We start from the raw sequence: 23,549 nt of genomic DNA on the forward strand, positions 1-23,549 counted from the left end.
ACCATAAGATTCTCAGATACACACTTTTCTTTTGCAGAACAGTAGAAGGGCATGAACTATGGAGACAGACTGGCTGGGTTAGAGTCTTAAGTCTGCCTCTTACTAGCTCTGTGACCCTGGATAAGTTACTTAACCCCTTTGTGCCAGTTTATAAATCTATCAAATGAATATAATACTAACACCTCACAAACCTACTGTGAGCAAGGATTAGTGAATATATGTAAAACACTTACAACAGTATTTGCCAAAGAGTAAGTGCTCCCTTAATGTTTACACCATCGACGTTTGCCCTTGTCCCTTTCCCAATTACTCCCATTTTTAAAATTATGTAGGCCATACAGCAGGGAATAGAGAGGGTGAATAATTCCAAAAGGTAAAAACGAGATGGTTGGGAACATGGAATAGTAGAACATAACCTCCTATATCTAGACAACTTGTATTACAGAAAATACTGACTAATTTGCTATGTCCCAGAATAACCACCCCTAACAATCCCACTCTGTAATTTCTTAACTGTAAACTGGGTTCTGATCTATTTTCCCCTTGACCCTGTAATGTGCTTGCCAAATCAATACCAAAAAGTGGTCAGCATAAACAAGAGACTTGAAGGCCTATCTGCAAGATTCATAAGGCGGCTGGGCACAGTGGCTCACACCTATAATCCCAGCACTTTGGGAGGCCAAGGTGAGAGAATCACTCGAGCCCAGGAGCTCAAGACCAGTCTGGACAACATGGCGAAACTCTGTCTCTATAAAAAATACAAAAATTAGCTGGGCATGGTGGTGCACACCTGTGGTTCCAGCTACTCAGGAAGTTGAGGCAGGTAGATTGCTTGAGCCCAGGAGGCTGAGGCTCCAGTGAGCTGTGACTGTGCCACTGTACTCCAGCCTGGGTGGCACAGCGAGACACCATCTCAAAAAAAAAAAAAAAAAAAAAAAAAAAATCATAAGGGCAGGATGCTTAAAACCATGTTTTGATCAAGGGAAATAATGTCATTTAATATTAATAGTGGGCATTATCATCTTAATGAACAATTCCTAAGCTTAGCCACTCTAGAGTTGAATGACTTAATTGTACATCTCATAAACCTAAGCCTTTAATATTCTTTTTGGTTTTTTTTAATTGAAATGAGGTCTTCAGGTTGCTCTCGAACTCCTGGACTCAAGCAATCCTCCTGCCTCAGCCTCACAAAGTGTTAGAAATACAGACATGAGCCACCGCATCTAGCCTAATACTCTTTTGTTTAACAATTCTAAATACATTGTTTTCAATGGCACAAATGAAATTTAAAATGTCTCATATAATCAAATTCAATAAAGAATGTAAATACTCTTGCAGCTCATGTTTTGAGTTTTAAAATTACCAAAACCTACCACAATGTTTAATATGCATTAACATATAACTTCAATATAAATTTAAGATTGAAAGTTTTTATTACACTAAAAAGCATACAAACATTAATATACAAATCCCTTCAAACTGATACTCAGTTTTCTTTATCTAATAAGAGATTGAATGTAACTAAATGTAAGTATCAATTAAGTATAAAGTAAACCTAGAAGATATTTCTTTGCATTAAAGATCATTTTCAGAATTGTTTTATAAGCATAGCAGAGACTACACATTTCGTATTTCTTCAATACCTCATGTCAAAGCATATATGCAACTAGTACTAAAATGAAAAAACAAAAAACCAATAAACTACAATATTCCCAGGTATCTAAATTACCTGCCCAGCATTTTGAATACACTTAAATATTACAAAAATTATTCGTCAATTTCAATTCTGACATTCCAATCACTGAACATGCAAAGGGGTTTTTTTTTGTTTGTTTGGTTTTTGAGACAGGGTCTTACTCTGTTGCCCAGGCTGGAGTACAGTGGTGTGATCAGGGCTCACTGCAACCTCTGCCTCCCAGATTCAAGCAATTCTCCTGCCTCAGCCTCCTGAGTAGCTGGGATTCCAGGCGCCTGCCACCACGCCCAGCTGATTTTTGTATTTTTAGTAGAGACAGGGTTTCACCATGGTGGCCAGGCTGGTTTCGAACTCCTGGCCTCAAGCGATCCACCCACTGGAGCCTCCCAAATTGCTGGGATGACAGGTGTGAGCCACTATGCCTAGCCTTTTGCAAAGATTACAAAAAAAAAAAAAAAAAAAAAAAAAAACCTCGTACCCTGTTGATGGAAGTGTAAAATGATATAATCACTTTAGAAAATGTCTGGCAATTTCTTAAAGCTTAAATCTATATGGTTCCCTAATCTAGTATTATGCCCATGAAAAACTTGCACAAGAATATTCATAGAATCTTTATACATAATAGCCAAAAAACATGGAAATTGCCAAGAAGTCCATCAAAAGATAATAGATAAACAAAGTGTGGTATATGTATATAATGGAATACTGCTCAGCAACAGAAAGCAATGCGCTACAAATAGGAGGATGGATAAACATGAATGAATATTAAAAACACTAAGATAGATGAAAAAAACAGAAACAAAGTATGCATATTGTACGATTCCAATTATATGAAGTTCTAGAATGGGCAAAACTTAATCTATAATTTTTTTAAAATTAGGACAACGGTTGCCTGACGTGCAAGAAGACTGATTAGAAGCAGGCAAGAGAGAACTTTCTGAGGTGATAATGTTCTAAATCTTGACAGAGGTTTGAGCTACACAGTTGTGGATCAAAACTCACCAAATGGTGTATTTTAAATTTGTGCATTTCACTGTATGCAAATCTTACCTAAAAAACACACATGCCCAAATAAATAGTGAACTCTAGTAATACTCATGCTGAAGTACTTAAGGGTAAATTATTCTAATTCTACAACTTGTTTTGAAGTCACATTTTTCCTTTAAAAAAAAGAACTGATGGATAAATATGTGATGAAGCAAGTATAGCAAAACATTCATTGCAGAATCTATGTGGTAGGTATATGGATACTTATTGTAACTATCTTTTAAATTTTTCTGTATGTCTAAAGGGTTTCTTAATAAAATATTAGGGAAAAAAAAAAACTTTGTAACAGAGGTGAATTCACACATAAATTTTAAAACAAAAAAGACCTGCTAGCAAAGTGGAATTATAATGATATATCCTTTTAGTTTAAGTTGTCTGGACTGATATGAGCGATATTTTTATTTTTATTTTTATTTACTCATTTATTTTGCTTTCCACTATTACAAAGCAAATGGAAACTAAAAATAAATAATATGTTCAAATTATAACTACTAGCTTTAATCAATATAAAAGATATATAAAAATATATTGAACAATTTCTCAAAATCGTATACAAAGATTTTGCTTGACTGTTAATGTTTAATTAGGTAGCATATTCTAAGAACTTACTCTTGTTTAAGTAGGCAACAATATTTCATCTAATTATTTTTAAGTGTTAACAATCAAATTCACTGTCAAATATGTGATTTTGAGAAGTTGTGGCTCTTAACATTTGAAAAAAAAATGAAATGTGATATTTAGATATGGTACATTGGCCATCTATTACAACATAATCATCTAAACAATGTATTTCAATTATACCTCATCGAAAAATTTTACCTCTACAGTACTGAATTATTTGTCTTAACGGCACACAAAAAAAGTACACAAATCAGTACAAAGCATTATCTTGTATTTAAAAGAACATGTGTTAACAAAGCATTTAACCATCATTATCTACAGTATATATTAAACACAATTTATTACACTCTAAGTTATTTAAACATGTGTATTTAAAAGTTGACATTACTCTAAAAGAAGGCACATTAAAAAAAAAACTCGTATTTTAAACATTTTCACGTAAGTAAACACAGAACAGGGTAGAGTGACTCCTTAAAAAAAAAAATGAAATAACACCAAGTTGATATCTCATCATACAAAAAAGAAAAATATTTGACTATTTTAAGAAATCTGGTATTCATTGGAAATGAGTTTCATTGACTTTTCTCAGGATGTCATTATAAATCACAGCTAGTTTAGAAAATCATAAGTTGTAACAACATATCCATTTACATTCATATGGATAAGAGAAAGATAGGAAAGTGGCTATCCACTATCTAAATTACTAATGTATTGGATGAAATAATCTATTTACTTAGTATATTTCTCAAATGTAGTATATTTCTACAGAATCAAGTCTACATTTAAAAAACAAAATCACTCTTCTCTATGTTCTCCCAGCATTACATTTTGTAATGAAAACTCATGGCCCCCAAACAATTGTCTATGGTATGCAGGATGTTTGGTGGCTTAAGTGTATAGTCATCCCTCAGTATCCAAGGGGGAATGGTTTCAGGACACCCCCTACCCCATCAAGATCCACAGATACTCAAGTCCCTTATATAAAATGTTTGTATTCACATACAATTTACACACATCCTTCCATATACTTTAAATCATCTCTAGATTACTTACAATGCCTAAAACAAATGTAACTACTATGTAAATAGTTGTTAGGATATAGGACAAGTGAGCCCCAAAACTGGGGCTTAGCCCAACTCCTACCTCAGTTATACTGTATTTTTAAATTTCATATTACTTTTATTGTTGTATTGTTATTTTTTTTTTTGCCTAATATTTTCAATCCACAGTGGTTCAATGTGCAGATGTGAAACCTGCAGATAGAGAGCCAAGTGTATATTCCATTGTACTAGCAAACTTGCCCCTATATATTCTCCTTAATGAAACTTGTCTTCAACAAAAACTGCTAATGTTAGTTGGTAAGCAGTCCCCAAACTCAAAAAAGTCTCAATATAAAAAAGAAGAAAAAAAAGGTTTGGTTCCAAATTACCCTAAGATACTCTGTAAGATAATAAACAGCCTCCAAAAAGGATTCTATGGTCAAATAAATAATTTTCTTTATTCAGGAATTCTCATAAACTATACTACGTTAATCATGGTTGTACAAGAGGAGGTAGACAATGAGCAGAATTATACGCATTTAAACTTTTGCAAATTAAAAGCAAGATTGACTTGGAGAAAAACAAGATTGACTTGGAAAAGTTGCTGCAGTAAACTCAGAGTGTGATTCTGGTGTTTAAAAATACGTTAAAATAAGTTTCTTATTGTATACAGCCCCTAAATGCTAATGAATTGTGTCACCTAACACACTAAAGAAAAAGCAATCTTAAACAATGCTGTAGAAAAATACGACTGTAGCAGACTATGTTTATGCTATTTTATGGGCAGCAAAGGAATTTTCAAGGGCTACCTTGTATATACATAATTTTTTCCTTCCACAATTATTTTAGAACCTAACCACCAAAAAAAAATCTTTTTTGAACACAGATCTCTTTTCTAGAAACATCTCACAGAATTAACGTTCCACAGAACACACTTGGGAAAACTCTGATTTGCTGTAAAAGCCAACATTCAAATTGAACATTCATTATCAATTCTTAGTAGCATGCTGAAACTGTAAAGTGAATTACATCTCATATATGCGCTTTCAATAATTTAAAAAAATAAAGCTTACTACTGCCAAGAGTATTTAGTAGAATTATACTGGGAAACATTACCTCAAATTAAGAATTACAAGATTGATTAGACTCATAGCACAGATTAAAGAGAAAAGGTAACATTGTCAAAAGGATATAATATATTATATATTCAGGGCATCTTTATAATTAAAAAAGTTAACTCTACCAGCTATAAAACACTCTTTTTAATCCAACCAATGAAATTAAGCAGTCAATATACTAAAATAGTACCTTAAAGAGTTCATTTTTTTCTATTTCTATAGCCATAACTTAAATTTCTGATTTAAGTTCTTCTCAATACAGTGCCTGTCCCTAAATGCCACTCCTCCTAAATCACAACTATAATGAAATTACCCCCCTAATTCAAAGCATTCAATGGCTTCCCATTGTACATTAAGTCTGACTCATTAAAAATAGTATTTAGGCTGGGCATGGTGGCTCACGCCTGTAATCCCAGCACTTTGGGAGGCGGGCAGATCACGAGGTCAGGAGATCCAGAACATCCTGGCTGACACGGTGAAACCCTGTCTCTACTAAAAACACAAAAAAATTAGCCGGGCATAGTGGGGCGCCTGTAGTCCCAGCTACTTGGGAAGCTGAGGCAGGAGAATCGCTTGAACCTGGGAGACGGAGATTGCAGTGAGCCAAGATCGTGCCACTGCACTCCAACCTAGGCGACAAAGCAAGACTCTATCTCAAAAAAAAAAAAAAAAAAATTATATTTAATGTAATTCATAATCTGGTACCAACCATCACCCAAATTTATATCCCTCAGTTCACTTTAAACTACTCTTTAACAAAAATTTTGAGACTAGCATGATTTGGGCACCAAGCAAGGTTCCAAAATACTCTGTTTCACTGGTTCTCAAACTTTAGCATGCATCAGAATCTCTAGAGGGTTTATTAAAAGAGATTGCTGACCCCACCCCCAGGGTTTCTAATTCAGTTGAAATTGGATTTACATTTCTAACAAGCTCTCAAGTGATGCTGATGCAGCAGGTCAGGACCCATACTTGGAAAACCATTGCTCTACTCCAAAGGCCACAAACTGGAAGCCCAATGGCTCAATGAGGCCCACTCACATGTTGTCTGTATGTTTTAAAAGCATTTTGTGTTATTTGCAAACATTTTTAAATTGGAAAATTCTGCATTAAAAATGCAGATTTCTGGTTTATTCCCGCATGTGAAAATTCTGCTGGAGCTAAACAGCAGCTGCCCTACCTAGTCCAGGGAGATGTCCTTCCTAGTCCAGGATACCACAGCCCAAACTGACTCTCTCTACATTCACTTAAAATTACTGGCTCACCACTGCATTTGTGTTTATACATTCAATCCACTTTTTCCCATCCCTCTTTTTTCCAGCTTCTCACTCTGGCTTCAAACATCCATGGTCCCCTTCACTGCTGAAATTCCACCCACTCCATTCTAAACCTTGGCTTAAAAATCCTTTCTCAATAAAGCCCCAGCAAAAATAGAAATTCTTAAGTAACATACATATTAGAGATTTAATATAAATTCAATATGTATGCTTTAAGAATTGAGGTTTTATTTCCACGAATACTAAAATAACAATACTTATAAAAAACATAAAATTGTAATTTTGTTCATTCTGATTTTTACTGTGAAAGAAATTTTTTCCAGAACAGGACATTTAAAATGAATTAAGACATGTCTTTAAATCACACAGCCAAAATATATAATAGCTTCAATGGAATACCTTATCTATTTTGCTGGAACAAAAAGAGAGAGAGAATGGGGTAATTTATATAATTATTCTGATTTCACAACCTAACAATCTTTAAAGGCAATTTTATGAAACAAATGCTTCTAATATTTAAATCTAGAGAATATTTTGGTGGATATTTACTTCTATCAAATAGAGGGAGGGAAATTACACAAAGAAAAACTGAGTGCTGGTCTCTGCTCTGCCATAAATAGCTTTGTTACCCTAAGTAAGTCATTGAGTTCTCCCTGGGCCTGTTTCATTACCCCTAAACTGCAGAGATGGAAAAAAGTGTTCTCCAAATATCTTCCATCTCTAAAATCCTAGGATTTACTCCTTCAAAAGATAAAAGCATAAAAACCAATGTCATACAGACAAGCTTCTTGGTATTAGGTTAGTATAGCTCCTAAATTAGACTGACTTAAAAATCTCTAATTACCACTTTCAAAGTTCTAACTAAAAATGTTAAAAAAAAAAAAAAAAAGACTCAGAACTTTGAAAGAATATGTGTTTGTTTATGTATTTGTGTATATATTAGTGATCAGAATAAAACATCTTTTGTAAGGTCAACAATTAAACTTACGGGGAAAAAAAAAAAAAAAGAAGACAATAAAAACTATAACCATGCCAACCAACCAGTAAATTTTAATATCTCAAAAGAAAATAATTAGAAAATTATATCAAAAAAGTTTTTCCATAATAGAGATTAACATTTTTCAAGAACGTGTATTTTGTTTCAGGATATTCCCAAATTAAAGTAATTTGGCCAAAATCAAAATTATCAAATTGCAAGATTGAAAAAAAAACTTAGAGACTGTTATATTCAGGTAGATCATGCCGTAAGCGAATTGCTTTCAGCTTCTCCACTTCAATTTTTGCTCTTAGTAGCTCTTCCTCTAGCTGCTGCCTTCTTTTCAATCCATCCCTCTTCTCCTGAACATACAATCCAAAATTTTTTTGATTTTCTAAAATTATCTGATGCTCCTCTTTCAACATTTGCAGGATCTGAGGATCATACCCTAATAGTGACCTAAAGTGTTCACCACTCTCATGCCGAAAAAAATCATCTCTCCTTGGAATAGAAGATGGAGACGATGTCATTCTCATATCAACAGAGGAAAGTGAAGGCGACAAGGATCTTTCCATAACATGTACTAATTCATGTTCTTCTCTTTGCTCTAAAGTATCACTCTGTTGAGAATTTAAAACCAGTGGAGGAGGTGGTTTAATGTCTTCTTCTTGCTTCACCTCCACTGTAATAGCAACAGGATGGTGATCCAACATTACCTGTAGTGAACTGGTACCAGCCTGTGCCTCCTCATCCAAGTTTGCACTATAGCACACAAAAAAGCATTATAATATGTAAATCAAATGAAAAAAAGAGTATATTTATAGCATAATTTTATATTTAATATACATTAAATTATGAAGCTTTAAAACTATAAAGTTACAAAACAAAAAAAATCTTAACACTTGAAATACATTAAAGTGACTAAGATTGGGATTTCAATAATATATACTTAAAGATCTCCCCCATCCTTAACTTTAAAATTGTACTTTTAAGGGGCAGGAAATTACAAATATTATAGAAGGCCAATGAAGAAAATAACAAAGAAAAGTCAGTTTTAATGTTGTCAAACAGACAACAATCTTTCCCACAAACCTAAGGTTTTCAAATGGTGTAAAGAGCCATTTAATGCATTCTCAGTCTTACTATCCCCATACCTTAGCCCTAGACTTCCTGCTTCTGCTTTCCTGGACTGATCTTAAAACCACCAAGGCCCATAACTTCTAAGAGGACAGTGAAAGGCCAACTATGGGAGGTACTATTTCTGCATTTGCCCAAAAAATAAAACATAAAGATTGTATATGGCTTTGGGATATGCTCAACTACTGGAGGTTATCCTTTCTTATTTCAGATGCTTTTATCTGATAGGAAAAACTTCCCTTTTACCTATCCTGAACCGCATGACTCAGTTGCTCTTTAAGTCTTTCAATCACTGGTCAGGTAAAGTTCACAAGAGCAACGGTTTTAATCCACAACTGCATACTCAGTACCTAGTAGGTACTGTACTTAGAACCTAGGAGGTGCTCATTATGTGTTGAATGACTGAAAAGAACAAACTAAATGATTTTTTAATGAAACATTTTTAATGGCCTATACAGATATATTAAAGGTTTATTAAATTTACACATAATTTCCACCAACTATGCATTCCTAATGGAGACAACTACAGCTTTAGCATAATTTAAACTTTAATATGACAAGTTATGATACTATTAAGGCAATAAACCTTAAAATTATGTTTTATAAACATAATTTTATGTATAACGTGAAGCTGTGAATTAAGAATATCTGCTCCTTGAGGTTTTTTTTTTTTAAATTTATGCTTCTGCCTAATTTAAAAATAAAAGTTATAAAGGGAAATTAGATTATTGAACATTAATGGAAATACTTTATTTAATATTATTTAGAGAAGATTTTACATATAAGAAACATAATTAAAAGAATACATTCTACATGGATGATTAAAATGCTGGAACAAGTTCAAGTAGAATGCATAGAAAAAGATTAAAACTACTCATACATTACTTATTAATGGCACTAAATTGCCAGAAATATCAGATATTTATCTAAGAGACAAAATGAAACATATACATAGTATATAATAAAAAAACTATTTGTAGATTATATAAATTCATTTTTGTTCTTGTCTCTGTGTCATTTTATGATTTCCAAAAACAAAACAATTAATTATAAATCTAATTCAAAGTGCAAGCTCTGCTTCTATTAATAGCTCTGCTAAAACCTGAAATGGGAAAAGGTTAAAATTGCATATGAAAATTAAGTTTTTAAAATCACATAATTACTATTTCAAATTAGTAGGTAAAATAAGAGTATAAACATAGACATTATACTCCCAAGTAAATTAAAAATATGCCTTATATCTGGAACATTCCATTCCATTTTAGCTAAAACATTACAACTAAGGCATAACAATGTAAAAAGGGAGAAAAAAAGCTTTAGGGCAGGTCACAAAAATGACAGAGAAGGACTTGAGAATCAGAACTTTGAAGATCAGTTTACAAAAACACAAACTAAAAACTGATATTAGGAAGAGGTAAAAATAAAGACATAAGTCAATGTGAGTTACCGAAATAAATAGCCTTACAAAACAGGTATATATTTTTAAGTATTTTAAACAACGCAAACACTTGTATTTTCCTTATTAAAAAGGAAGAGTTTGGTAAGATTAACAGGCATATTTATGTAGAAGTATAGTTAAGATTATAGAATAATTATAAACTTCTGAGATTATTAAGATTCAAGGATGATGTCAAATAAATATAAGCACATTAAATATATAGATTAAAGAAATAAGCTAACACAGAGAAAATGTCCATGTAGACACAGTAACACAAGAATTTAAGAGGGATGTTTCTCACATTCTTCCCTTTAAAACCTAACAAATTGATATTATTTAAGTCATAGGTATAGAAACGCACAAATCAACTCATTTTTATCAGAGAAATGTTGATATCCCAAAAGATTTTTTTGTGTGTGAATATTGTAAACATACACACGCAAATGGTCAAAATATAACCAGATACTTGTATATTTATATATTGTTTCTCTTCTATACTCACTGTATTTTTAAAATATGCAACTAATTAAAATTACAGTTTCTACATGTAGTTTTCAAATTATAAAAACCTATACCTACTAACCAAAGGGTACAGTTTTATACCTGCAATGCAAAAAGCATTTTTCTCCAGGGTTCAAGGGGGAGAAAATTCTGCATAAGTAGCATAGTATAAAACAATTTTACTGTGTAGTTTTCTGGATATCCAGCTATTGGGATTTCATCTTTTGTCATCACAGTGAACATTTTAACCAGTGGCCCCAAGAATTAATCCACTGTGCATTCATGTCCTGGATTCCCACTGGTGGTATTTTTTTACTGTGCTATCAAGTAGAAATAAGCAATATCTGGTAAGAAGCTAGGCTCAAAAATACTTTCCTAGTAAATTACCAAAATAACATATGCACTTGGCTACAAAGTGGTTTTTTTCTGTTTCTCTTCTAATTTCAAAGGGATTTCACAGTAATCAATAATTTGCTTATATAATGCCTCTTCCACCAATAGAAAAGCACATTGTGTAAAGCTTTGTGTGAAAGGCTCCTCAAACTAACAAGGAGTTTACAATTTGTTTAAATTAATCTAAATGGTTCAGAATAAGAATGTAGCTGCCATCTTTATATTTTGCCAGAGGTTACAATCTGAATTAGTGGCAAGATAATACTTTTGAAAATTCCAAGGCAAACAGTTACATAGAACACAAGTTTAACCAAAAAATTGCTTCTAACTCTAAAATAACCCAGTTGCTCTTAGGGGTATTTTAAAATTCATAATTTGATATCCTTGCAAAGCAGTAAGAGAAAGCTTACTCTTTCCTATATGATCCAAGATCAAAGTGAAACTAGACCATTAAGGAATAAAAACAAAAAAAAACTTTTAATTTTATTAAGTAAACTGAATCCCTAATTAGGCATTAACTCCCTTTAGTTGCGTTCATCTTTATTTTAAATGTGTTAGAAAAATAATTTAAACTGTCTTTATATACACAATCATGCCATTAACAAGTTTACTTATTGATTTAAGTTATATTTGTTAGTTAACACATATTCAGTAAGTGTAGACAATGACAATTCATAAAAAAGCAAAGGTTCCATTTCTCTGGAAACTGCTAACTTTATATAAATTTTATATAAAATTGAAAATTCCAGTGAAATGTAATACTAAAAGAGAAAAAAAGTATCTCTCAGAAGCAAACTAAATAATTTAATTTTAAAGCTTCAAAAGTTTATGAAGTGATGTCACAAATTTCATCCCACTTATTCCTCCCTAACCTTTACTTTTAGAAACTACAGGAGGGAAGGGGGAGGGGAAGACAGTAAAAAGTAGCTTAAATGCAACAGAAAAATTCCTCATAGCCTCACTTTTCTCTTTTTAAAAAATGCAAAACAAAGACACTATTCATTGCTCCCGTTGTGGGGATGCTTACTATGCATATCTCTATCACGACTAAGCCAAAGCCCAATAGATAGGAGGCGCCATAATTTTCCATAACAAAACAAAATAAAGCTTACCTTTGTATGTGGTTCCTGTCTCTTACCAGGCAAAAACTGGAAATCTGGGGAATCATCTCCATAACTTTCTTGGTTGGCTCAGAAATATTGCTTTTAAAATCTGATTGGGTATCTTTTTGCTGCAATAGCTCCTGTTTGGCATATTCTTTGAGCCTTTTGTAAAGGGTGCGTAGGCCCTGTGCTGTTCGAGGAGGGCGGTCTACTCCAATTGCATTATAGTTAACTGCTATGATATCCCAACATCTATTCTTTTCCACTATTACTGAATGTTTATTAGTGTGTTCTTCGAGAATTTTCACATATGGCTTCACAAGCTTTAGCAAATCAAGCTTTTCGGATAAGGTAAAATTGGAAGATCTAGCCTTTCCTACCATTGTTCTTTTCAAATTAAGTAGGCAGTTTCTGAAACCACCATGCAGCCTTCAGCTCTGCTCAGCTCTTTTCACAAACAGAAAAAGATCAGGCTTAACTAGGCTAGCCTCATTTAGGCCCACGCCTACAGGGGAGGGTTTATTAAAATTCCTCCAGCTTAAGCTGACGCAGGTTCAGGAAATCTGCTTAAGCCAAGCCTGACCTACATAAAGCTTCTCACTGAAGAAGACAGGAAGGCACAAGCAAAACACACTTGTGTATAAAGGGAACAGCTCGAGACAGGATTTAATACACAAAGGTCTAGAGATAAGCATGGAACACAGCTAAAAATTAGCTAATTTAGTGAGAATATCAAATTTCACACGTATGCCTAGCTGACAGACTGAACTGCATTGCAGTATCACTTTAATAAAAACAAAAGAGGAACTGTTTTGTGCTATTTGTTTGCAAATCCAGTAGACAGAAAACTAAAAGATATGAGTGGTGAATGCAGTAATTCCTAACAGAGCCTCTCATCACTGTTTCTGAGCTGAGTGTTCTCCCTTACAAAATCTGCATAATGCTGGACCTGCTGTCAATCAGGAATTGCATATCCCCTAGCTAGTTAGGTTACACCCAGACCCAGACTCCACGGTAAAGCTAAGCTTCTCCTTCATTTTACAGTCTACATTAGCCTCTGCATATTTTTTTCAGTTAAGAAAAAATTTTTATAGAACACTCAATCTAAAAATCAGGTAAAAATCATGTTTTTAGAGCAATGGATTATTCTAGCCGTAATGTATGTGAATATGCTAGCCTGCCTTATCATGTGTAAAAAATCACTATTCATGGTGAGAAACAGTATAATCACGCCTTAAGACTCCACACACGAAATCGCATTTGCTATTATAATACAGCCAGATTTTTTATTTAGCTATATTCACACAGTTTGGACTATGAAAGGAAACAGCTAGTATAGCCATTTTCAAGGCCACCAGTTTCAGTACTTAGAATATATTTGTTAACCCCAGTATGAAAATATATGATACATAATAATGTAAGCAAGACAAACCTATTTTCTCACAATATACATGTTTTTCCAGATAGGGGAATAAATCAGAACATCCTTGAACATAGTTCTATCCAATCAAACTATTACTGAACAACTGCGAAGTATTAAGAGGTGGGAAAAATAATTTTTTTAAATTACTGACCACATATATAAATGCTCCCAGGCACTGTGCAAGACCCAATGAAATCAAAAGTGAATCTAGATACAGCACCTACCCAGGGAACTGTATTTCCACAGAAATGCTATAAATTCTCAATTATCTTGTTTTTCATTCTTTTAACAACGGAGAAGCAAATTAAATTTCCTGAGCTCTTGTTGCGAACCAATGTGTTAAAAGCTTTAAATGTATTATCTTTCAGAAAACAGTGAAAGATTGCTGGATGTTCTATGGAATGCTAGGTGTTGTCTGGTATACCCTACTGAGTAATTTGATTCCATAATAGTTCTACCCTTTCACTGTCTTTGAGCAGTTTTACAGCTCCGTAAATTGTAGAAATCAGTAATGCAAATGATTCTTGTCCATAGAGATGCAAAAAGAAAATCGACCTGCCCCAACAACGACTGGACCACAGGTACTCAAAATCATTCTAGCCTTTTCTGAGCTTTTAGAATATTAAAAGAGAACCAAAGAAAGAACACAGGGTATATACTTTATTTAGATAATTATTTTGTTATTTTCAGAAGAAATACAGGTATTACAGAACACAGGGTATATACTTCAGATAATTATTTTTGTTATTTTCAGAAGAAATACAGGTATTATGTTAAGAATAAAATACTACTAAAATATGAGAAAATGTTCAATCTCACTAGTTATCAGGGAAATATATACTAAAAATGATTTTCATTCATAGATTGGCAACATTTTTTAAGACTTAAAATGCCAAGAGTGAGGCCAGGCTCAGTGGCACATGGGTAATCCCACAGTTTTGAGAGGCCAAGGATTGCTTGAGCACAGGAGTTCAAGACCAGACTGGGCAACATGGAGAAACCCTGTGACTACAAAAAATACAAAAATCATCCAGATGTGGTGGCATGTGCCTGTAGTTCCAGCTATTTGGAACCTGAGGCGGAAGGATCACTTGAGCCCAAGAGGTTAAGGCTGCAGTAAGCCATGATCATGCCACTGCACTCTAGCCTGGTGACAGAGCGAGACCCTGCCTCAAAAAAATAAAAAAAGGAAACTCCAGGAGTGGATAAGGATAGAAGGGAAAGAGTACTCTTCTGTACTGTTGAAGGGAGTGTAAAATGACATTTTGGATGGTGATCTGGGAGTATCTACTAATATTTTACATGAGTAGGAAATCTTCTAAAATTGTGGTAATTTTATGTCTCAGAATCTACCTTAGAAAAATACTCAAAATGCACACGAGAGCAATGAAGCATTCTATGTAGCTGCATAGAGTGGAAGCAATCTAAAAGCACATCAGTTGGAGTTAAAAGCATACAATACATCCATATCATGGTCTACTCCAGGCAGCATTAAAATGAAAGAAGTAGATCATAGTGTATTTGAATATATCATGCTATTAACGAAAAGAGTCAAACTCTGTGTAAAATATGTTTAGAGATTTATTCTGAGCCAAATATGAGTGACCATGGCCCAAGATACAGCCCTCAGGTGGCCCTGAGAACATGTGCCAAGGTGGTCGGGATACAGCTTAGTTTTACATATTTTAGGGAGGCATGAGACATCAACCAAATACATTTAAGAAATACATTGGTTTGGTTCAGAAAAGCGGGACAACTCAAGGCGGGGTGGGGGTGGGGTGGGGTTCCAGGCTACAAACGTTTTCTGGTTTATCTGAAGACCTGGGATCAATAGAAAGGAAATGTATGTTCAGGTTAAGATAAAGGATTGTAGGCACCAAGTTTTATTGTGCAGAGGACGCTCTCAGAAGCAGACTTCAGAGAGAGCAGGTTTTATACTGTTTATTATCAGACCTAAAAGGGTGCCTGGCTCTTAGCTGATTATCTCCTGGATCTAGAAAGGAAGGAAGGAAAACAAGGGGAAAGTAGATTATCTATAGAATGTGGATTTTTCCCACAAAGTATGGCTTTGCAGGACCATTTCTAGATACGGCAGAGAAACATGTTTTGGGGTAAAATATTTTTATTTTCTTCCATGTTACGCCAGAGTCAGACTGGAAAGTAAGTCATGATATACAGGGTTAAATAAAACCCATCTGATGAGAATGTATGGTTTATAGAGCATGATTCCTCAGATCCCTTAGATAGGAATTTGGGCAAGATTTAAAAAAAAAAAAAAAAAATCAGAGCTTAGTCCTCAATGCAGACAGCACAAATTAGTGATAACCTATGTAAACTGTAATTGATGATTAATCTGAAATATTTATTACTGTTTTGATCATATTACAATAAAATTATCTTCCCGTTTGAAAACAGAATGGACAAGTTTTTAATTTAAAAAGAAGCTATACTACTGCAGAATTGAGTGGAAAATACTGTGCAGGACTTTCTAAAGCAGACTATGAAAAGGTGACATGGATATAGTTGTTAAAAACATTACGAATATGTGTGTAAATGCTATGAATCACTGCCAGTTTATGGAACTGGTGAAAGAAACTGAATAATTTCTTTGTTCTTTGCCAATGCTCGTTGGTGTAGTCATAGAGTTTTATGAAGAATCATTGTGCTGTCTAAGAGTAAAAAACTCAAACTGTTTATCCTCTGCTCTTACACCACAACAATCAACATGGAAGACTTGTGTGACCAAATGTATGGGAGTTCCTCCCCACATACCAAGCAAGAAATAAGTTCTGCAGTGGAGAGTAGCCAGGTGTCCTCTAATTCAACTCCAACACTATCTACCAGGAGATAGTGTTAAATCTCAAAGATTAAGAGCTCAGTACCACAAACCCCACGGCCCCACCAGTCACAAGTCTGGGCCTCCAGAACATCTCACCGAAAAGCTTCAAGTTGGGGTTCCCACAATCCCCTCTGGGTTCTATTAGTTTGCTAGAGTGGTCACAGAACTCCAGAAACATGCTTACCAGTTTATTATAAAGGATATTACAAAGGATACAAATGAACAGCCAGATATAAGAGATGCACAGGGTGAGTTATGGTGGAAGGGACACAAAGTTTCCATGCCCACCCCAGGCACAACCCCCAGAAACCTCCACTTGTTCAGCTATCTCGAAGCTCTACAAACACAGGGCTTTTGGGCTTTTTATGAAAGCTTCATTACATAGGCATGAGTGGTTAAATCATTGGCCACTGGTGATCAATTTAACCCTCAGTATCTCTCCTCTCCCCAGAGATAGGGATGAGGCTGAACATTCCACCTCTCTAATGGTGCCTTGGTCTTTCAGGTAACCAACTCACATCCTGAAACTACCTAGGGGCTGTCAGCCATCAATCAATCACTAGCACACAAACAGACATTACTTTGGAGGTCCTAAGGATTTTAGGAGTTGTATACCAGGGAAATGGGGTCAAAGGCCAAATATATATTCCACAATATCACATATTATTAACTTCAGTTGGTGATTTTTGTGAAACAAAATGCTTACAAAACAGTCAATAAACAAAGGCAAAAAAAAATTAGCCTAAGTGTCCATCAACGCATATACACAATGGAATATTATTTAGTTATAAAAAATGAAATCCTGTCATTTACAGCAACATAGATGGAACTGGAGGACATTATGTTAAGTGAAATAAGCCAAGCACAGAAAGACAAATACCGTATGTTCTCTTTCACATGTGGGAGCTAAAAGGGTGAATCTCATGAAGTAGAGACTTGATTAGTGGTGGCCAGAGGCTGAGAAGGAGAGGTGGGGATTAAGAGAGGTTGGTTAATGGGTACAAAAGTACAGTTAAGCCGGGCGCAGTGGCTCACGCCTGTAATCCCAGCACTTTGGGAGGCCAAGGTGGGCAGATCACGAGGTCAGGAGATCAAGACTATCCTGGCTAACATGGTGAAACCCCGTCTCTACTACTAAAAATACAAAAAATTAGCCAGGCGTGGTGGCAGGTGCCTGTAGTCCCAACTACTCAGGAGGCTGAGGCAGGAGAATGGTGTGAACCAGGGAGGCAGAGCTTGCAGTGAGCCGAGATCGCACCACCACACCCAGCCTGGGCAACAGAGCAAGACTCTGTATCAAAAAAAAAAAAAGTACAGTTAAATAGAAAGAATAAGATCTAGTGTTCAATAATATAATACGGTGACTACAGTTAACAACAATTTACTGTATAGTTCAAAATAGAAGAATTGGGATGTTCCTAACATAAAAAATGTTTGAGGTGATGGCTGTCCTAACCACTCTTGTAAAAGAAAATCAAAATCTTAAGACCCTAAACTCATTATACCAAAGAGAAAGTTAAACCTAGAAAATTAGTCATGCAATGCGTTTCCTTCCTCCTCTTCCCCCCAGAGCTATAATTTCACAACCCTTGTCATAGCATTACATGTTAAGTCAGGGTCCCACAACGGGAAAAGGACATATACCTCCCTCACAAATTTCTCACAAGAAAATCCCTTCCTAGTCACTAAACCTTTCAGGGTACATATCCACCTATAAAACCAGCACATGCCAATTGTAACCTTGGGTGTGCAACCTAAGTTTAACTCTTAAAACTGAGTTCTGTTAAATCTCACACTGACAATGTCAATTAAAAGCTTATCTTCTTAGGTACAGAACAAAAAATCACTCCTTCGATCATGTCTTTTGCAGGGACAAGGATGGAGTTGGAAGCCATTATCCTCAGCAAACTAATTCAGGAACAGAAGACCAAATATCGCATGTTCTCACTTATAAGTGGGAGCTGAATGATGAGAACGCATGGACACGTTGTGGGTAACAACACACACTGGGGCCTATAGGGATGGTCGGGAGAGCATCAGGAAGAATAACTAATGGATGTTGGCTTAATACCTAGGTGATGGGATGATCTGTGCAGCAAACCACCAGAGCACACGTTTACCTATGTTAACAAACCTGCATATCCTGCACGTGTACCCTTGAACTTGAAATAAAAGTTTAAGAAAAATAATAATAGTAATAATCCAAGGGAATAAAATGAAATTATTTAAAAAAAAAAATTCACTCCTTTGGCTCCCCCGAGATGGATGCATAACTGATTCTTTCCTCTACTCCATCTTTTCAAATGTTTACCTTACCTTGTGTAAAACACAGATTTACTGAGCACTAATGAGAGCCTCACAAAAATGTAACCATTTGTCTCACTGCCTCTCTTACCTTCCTTTGTCCCTTCTGCTTGCTCTTTATTCTTCAATACTGAGTTCCAGAAACCCTCTTTTGGAAAGCACAGGTTAACAGACGCTCCTGTGACTTGTGTTTTTCCCAGGTGCATCCTTAAACTTTGGCTTAATAAACCTCTACTGACTGAGTCACATTTTTGGTTAATACACACTGATTTGATCATTACACATTGTATGCATATATCAAAATATCACATGCACCCCCAAAATATGTACAACTATTATGCATTAATAAATAATAAAAATAAACTATAAAAATAAAAAAAAACAAGTTTACCCATTTTTTGGGTCTTCATTTACTTATGAAGGCTCCTGTATCATATAAAATGTATATTAAATAAATTTTATGCTTATGAAATACCATAGAAAAATGGATGTAGAATACAGATAACTTAATGAATAAAACATAAATGTCCAACATACAAAGAACTCAACTTCACAAGTAAACAGGGAGACACAAATTAAAAGATAACAGTAGGTTTTCCTCACTCAATTGGCAAAAGTTAAAAAAGTTTAGTAACATGGGTTGAAGAAGTTGGGAAAATAAATTCTCTCATACACTAATGATGGCAATCATTTTGGAAGGCAACTTGGCAGACCATATTAAAGTGTAATGCAAACACATTATGATCTGACAACTCCTGAGAAATACATGCATATGTTCACAAGACCACATGCACAAGGACGTTCACTGCAGAGGTTTTAATAGTCAAAAGAACACTAAAAACAACCTAAATTAACTATGATGTATTCATACCATTGTATACTTTGCAGCAATTAAAAAGAATAAGGTTCTAAAATGAAAACAAAAAACATCCAAGGCAAACTAATGAGAACTGTAAATAATTCTTGGCAAACAACAACTCCATCCAAATTCTTGCTCTAAGAGCCTTGACCAACTCTAGCATGGCTTCTAGTAGCCTAGCCCACCTTCACTCAGCCCTGGAATACCCAGCCTTCTTTTGAGCTCCAGTCTTCTTTTGAGCTGGAGAAGTTCAGGGCTATCAAAAGAAGTTTACTGTTTACTCTAGCCAACACCTGACTATAGGCCCCTGACTTTCCTTTCTTAGAGCACTAACTAAGAAGAGTTTATAATTGTGAATTCTTCCTCTGTCCCTTTGAGATGTGTATGAATCTCCTACAACTCAGCAGTGTCTTTCTCAAGAACCAGAAAGCCACTCCTTTGAAATGTAATCATCAGGAAGGTTTGGATCTCTGTGTCCCATTCTCTGTGGGAGGACAGAATCCTAATTTTGATAACTGTCAGGTAGCAGGCACACCTGACCCACTCACATTTACAGTGACCAATATCTTAGCCTGGAGCTGCAATAACAAAGTATCATAAACTGAGTGGCTTATAAACAACACAAGTTTATTTCTCATGGTTCTGGAAGCTAGGAAGCCCAAGATAAAAACACCAGCAGATTTGGTGTCTGGTAAGGGCCCATTTCCTGGTTCTTAGATGGTGCCATCTCAGTATGTCATCACAAGGTAAAAGAAGCAAATGAGATCTCTTGGGCCTATTTTAAAGGGTACTAATCGCATTCATGAGGGCTCCACTCTCATGACCTAATTACCTCCCAAAAGGCCCTACCTCCTAATATCACCACCTTTGGGGTTAGGATTTCAACATATAAATGTGGGGGAAACACAAACATTCAAACCACAGCACCAACCCTTTGTAATTTTCACTTTCCTGACTCTACTTGAGCCCTCAGTTGCTCCACTTTCCATACTCGCTCATTCTCCCTTTAAAAGGCCCAGTCACGACTGCACAAATCATGGAGCTCAGCTCTTTCCCCTATTGCCAGTAGTTACTGAATAAATTTTGTTTTTACCACTTTAATGTGTCTTGATTTTTTTATTCACGAGTGTCAAAGATAAAGCTGTAGGTAGATATATACTGAATAACACCATTTATTTGAAGCATTGCACCCACAATAACAGCTGAGTTGTATGTGCAGTATTTTAGATATTTTTCTGAAGAGAATGTATTTAGGTACATTAATTTTTTTTTTTAAGAGATAGGGCCTCACTATGTTGCCCAGGCTGGTCTTGAACTCCTGACCTCAAGCGATCCTCCCACCTCAGCCTCCCAAAGCTCTGGGATCACAGGCATGAGCCACCACACATAGGCATCAATCTTAATGTACACATAGTACATTAATCTTAATGAACTGCATGAATTATTTTGAGGAAAACGTACTGATATCTGAAACTTGAGAATCCTTTTTTAAAATTAATATAGACTGATGGATAAATATATAATAAAGCACATATACTAAAATTTTAATTGTAGGCTTGAGATGGTAGGTTTATGGGTGTTCAATAAAAAATTCTTTCAACTTCTATATAAGATTTTTTAAAGTATCATAATAAAATGTTCAAAAATTATCATTAAAAACACAGCAAGTAGTATATTTTAAACTCTAGCCATCAAAAATGTGCAAAGTTTGAACAAAGTTAAATTTATAAAATAAAACTTAGATAATTAGATGTAATAGTAAAGAATAATTGTGGGGTAGTTTTTCCACAAACTTTTTTCAAGGCACAAAAAGTACAGTGATTACAGAAAATTTTTTCTATATTTTGGGAGGTAGTCCAAAAAAGTCCAGATAAGAATTAGATGCCTTATTAATCTTTGTCTTCGTCCAGTTCTCTGGCAAACAGAGCCTGATTAAAATGCTGATGTTTCACTTGAGACGTGCATACACAGGGCATCAAGGGTGAAGAGAAGGTAAACTAAGGCAAGAAAATATATAAAGCAAGGGAAAGTGCTGGCTACCATTTTACAACAAGCTATAAAAATATATAGTAGGTCACTTAACAAATGCATCCACTTGGAGTACTCTTTGTGGAATGTCTCCTGCCAGACTACAAAAAGAAACCATACCTCAGAGTAGTCCATGTGGAAAAAGAAATTTGTCTGGCAGGTTCCCTCCTGTCTCCTATTTCCCACTGGTCAAAGTCCACCCTGAAGTACACTGCACTTCCATTTTGTGTCATCTGGCCTTCACAGATGCTTAGGGTGCTACCTACAAGGATGTGGTGTGGTGTTATACCCAAGATTGGAAGTGGCAGGAGCCAGACCCTCCCAGCGTATGGTTCATAAACTTAGCTAGATGGTGGCCTCCAAGGCATAGGACCCTCATTCCTCAGATGAAGCAACTGGCTAGCCTCCAGTGGCAGCAGAAAATTCTACGAGGCAGATGGTGCCAAGGGACTCTGAAGAGGCATATAAGATTATGTTTGATATAATCACAATGCAACGTGAGAGGAAGATAAGACAAAAAAAAAAAAAAATCTGCCACATAAAAATAGGGCAAAAACTAGGGTAAATCCAACCCCTAAGAGTTATTCTCAGTTACAGCATTTAAATATCTCACACTTCATCACTGTGCTTTGGTGGTGATATTCTGTGATGTTAAGCAGTCAAGACAATCAAAACCTGGGATTTAAGAACCTTGAAAACCCTCACAAAACCAAAGGAGTCAAATTATAAAATTTACTCCACCCATGCTATATGAATCACAGAACTACTCTATATAATCTAAATTTACATATATCTTCACAAAATAGCTCCCAGCTGTCTATTAAGGATCTCTGTTTGGCCAAGTCTTGTCCTTGGTGTAAAAATATGCTGAGCTAAAGGAGCCTCCCTGTCTCAGAAGCTGGCCTGCCCTTTAGATGAATTTTGTATACTGAAAACATTGCTAAGCTACTCTTATTTATTTTAGCCATTCTTTCACTTAATCATTTTATCAGTATAGTTAACATTATGTTTGCTGGTGGCATCTCACAATATTCACTACACTGCTCACTCATTGTATAGCAGCCAGAAAATTTGGGTGAAATAACTCTCACTTCTAGGGAAGGACATGAAAAGTATGTGACTGTTTGGTACACTGAGGATTCTCAGAAACTAGTAAGGATTCCTCTTCAAGATGGTAAACTAAGACTGGGATGAGGAAAAAACCCTGGTCACAGGAAAGTGGTCAGTAACAGCACAAAGTCAGGAAATCTTATGTAGTGATTCTGAGTAGGAACCATCTGCCTGTCATCAGACGGATGAGAAAGAAAATGTGTGTGGCCACAGTAGTTGCTGGGATCCATCATTTAACATGAGTGGAGCCAGTCTAAGAATGCAACCAGTCCTACAGATGACAGATGGAATAAATAGAAAGAAATTCGGTTCATGATGATATCCTTTAAACTGCTAGACCAGTCAGCCCTGAAGCCTGGAATTTCCAGTTATACATGCCAATAAAAACCTTCAGTTATATAAGCTAGTATTTTTATTGATACTTGAACCAAAAGCATATTAGCTGATATAAAAAATATATTCTTTTTGGTTATTTTTTCTTTCTTTCCCTTGTGTTTTCTTCTTTGCCTATGTTACCTTGCTCAAATTACCACTTCTCTGACATTTTGTTTTTAAATGAGGATTCAAATGAAAGACAAGATAGGAAGACAGTTTATTCTCCAAAAAGTAGAGGCTGAATGTCATTATTATTTCAACTAT

At 35.2% G+C, this 23,549-nt stretch overlaps 2 protein-coding genes across 5 annotated transcripts in view; both read right to left on the reverse strand.

Moving 5' to 3' along the window:
* The window catches only part of RAD54B (RAD54 homolog B), a 134,015-nt gene that overhangs the window by 84,462 nt on the left and 26,004 nt on the right, over window positions 1–23,549 (reverse strand). The window contains exon 1 of one of the 4 annotated variants that reach the window (XM_009213343.1): window positions 12,357–12,814. The exons of 2 other annotated variants lie outside the window; for them this stretch is intronic. Coding sequence is in view for 1 of the 2 variants with exons in the window: in XM_009213344.4 (XP_009211608.2) it covers window positions 8,488–8,537 (50 nt within the window). In the remaining variant the exon portion in view is untranslated. Of the gene's footprint in view, window positions 1–3,618; window positions 8,538–12,356; window positions 12,815–23,549 lie in introns of those variants that run through there. One more of the 4 variants, XM_009213344.4, reaches the window with a different exon arrangement.
* On the reverse strand, window positions 3,619–12,806 carry FSBP (fibrinogen silencer binding protein). Its single transcript, XM_009213339.2, has 2 exons — window positions 12,357–12,806; window positions 3,619–8,537 (listed from the first exon to the last, which is right to left on the reverse strand). The coding sequence occupies exons 1-2, from the start codon at window positions 12,728–12,730 to the stop codon at window positions 8,012–8,014; spliced, it is 900 nt and encodes a 299-aa protein (XP_009211603.1). The 5' UTR covers window positions 12,731–12,806; the 3' UTR covers window positions 3,619–8,011.

The sequence above is a fragment of the Papio anubis genome, chromosome 8 (genome assembly GCF_008728515.1).
Source record: "Papio anubis isolate 15944 chromosome 8, Panubis1.0, whole genome shotgun sequence".
Lineage (NCBI taxonomy): Eukaryota > Metazoa > Chordata > Mammalia > Primates > Cercopithecidae > Papio > Papio anubis.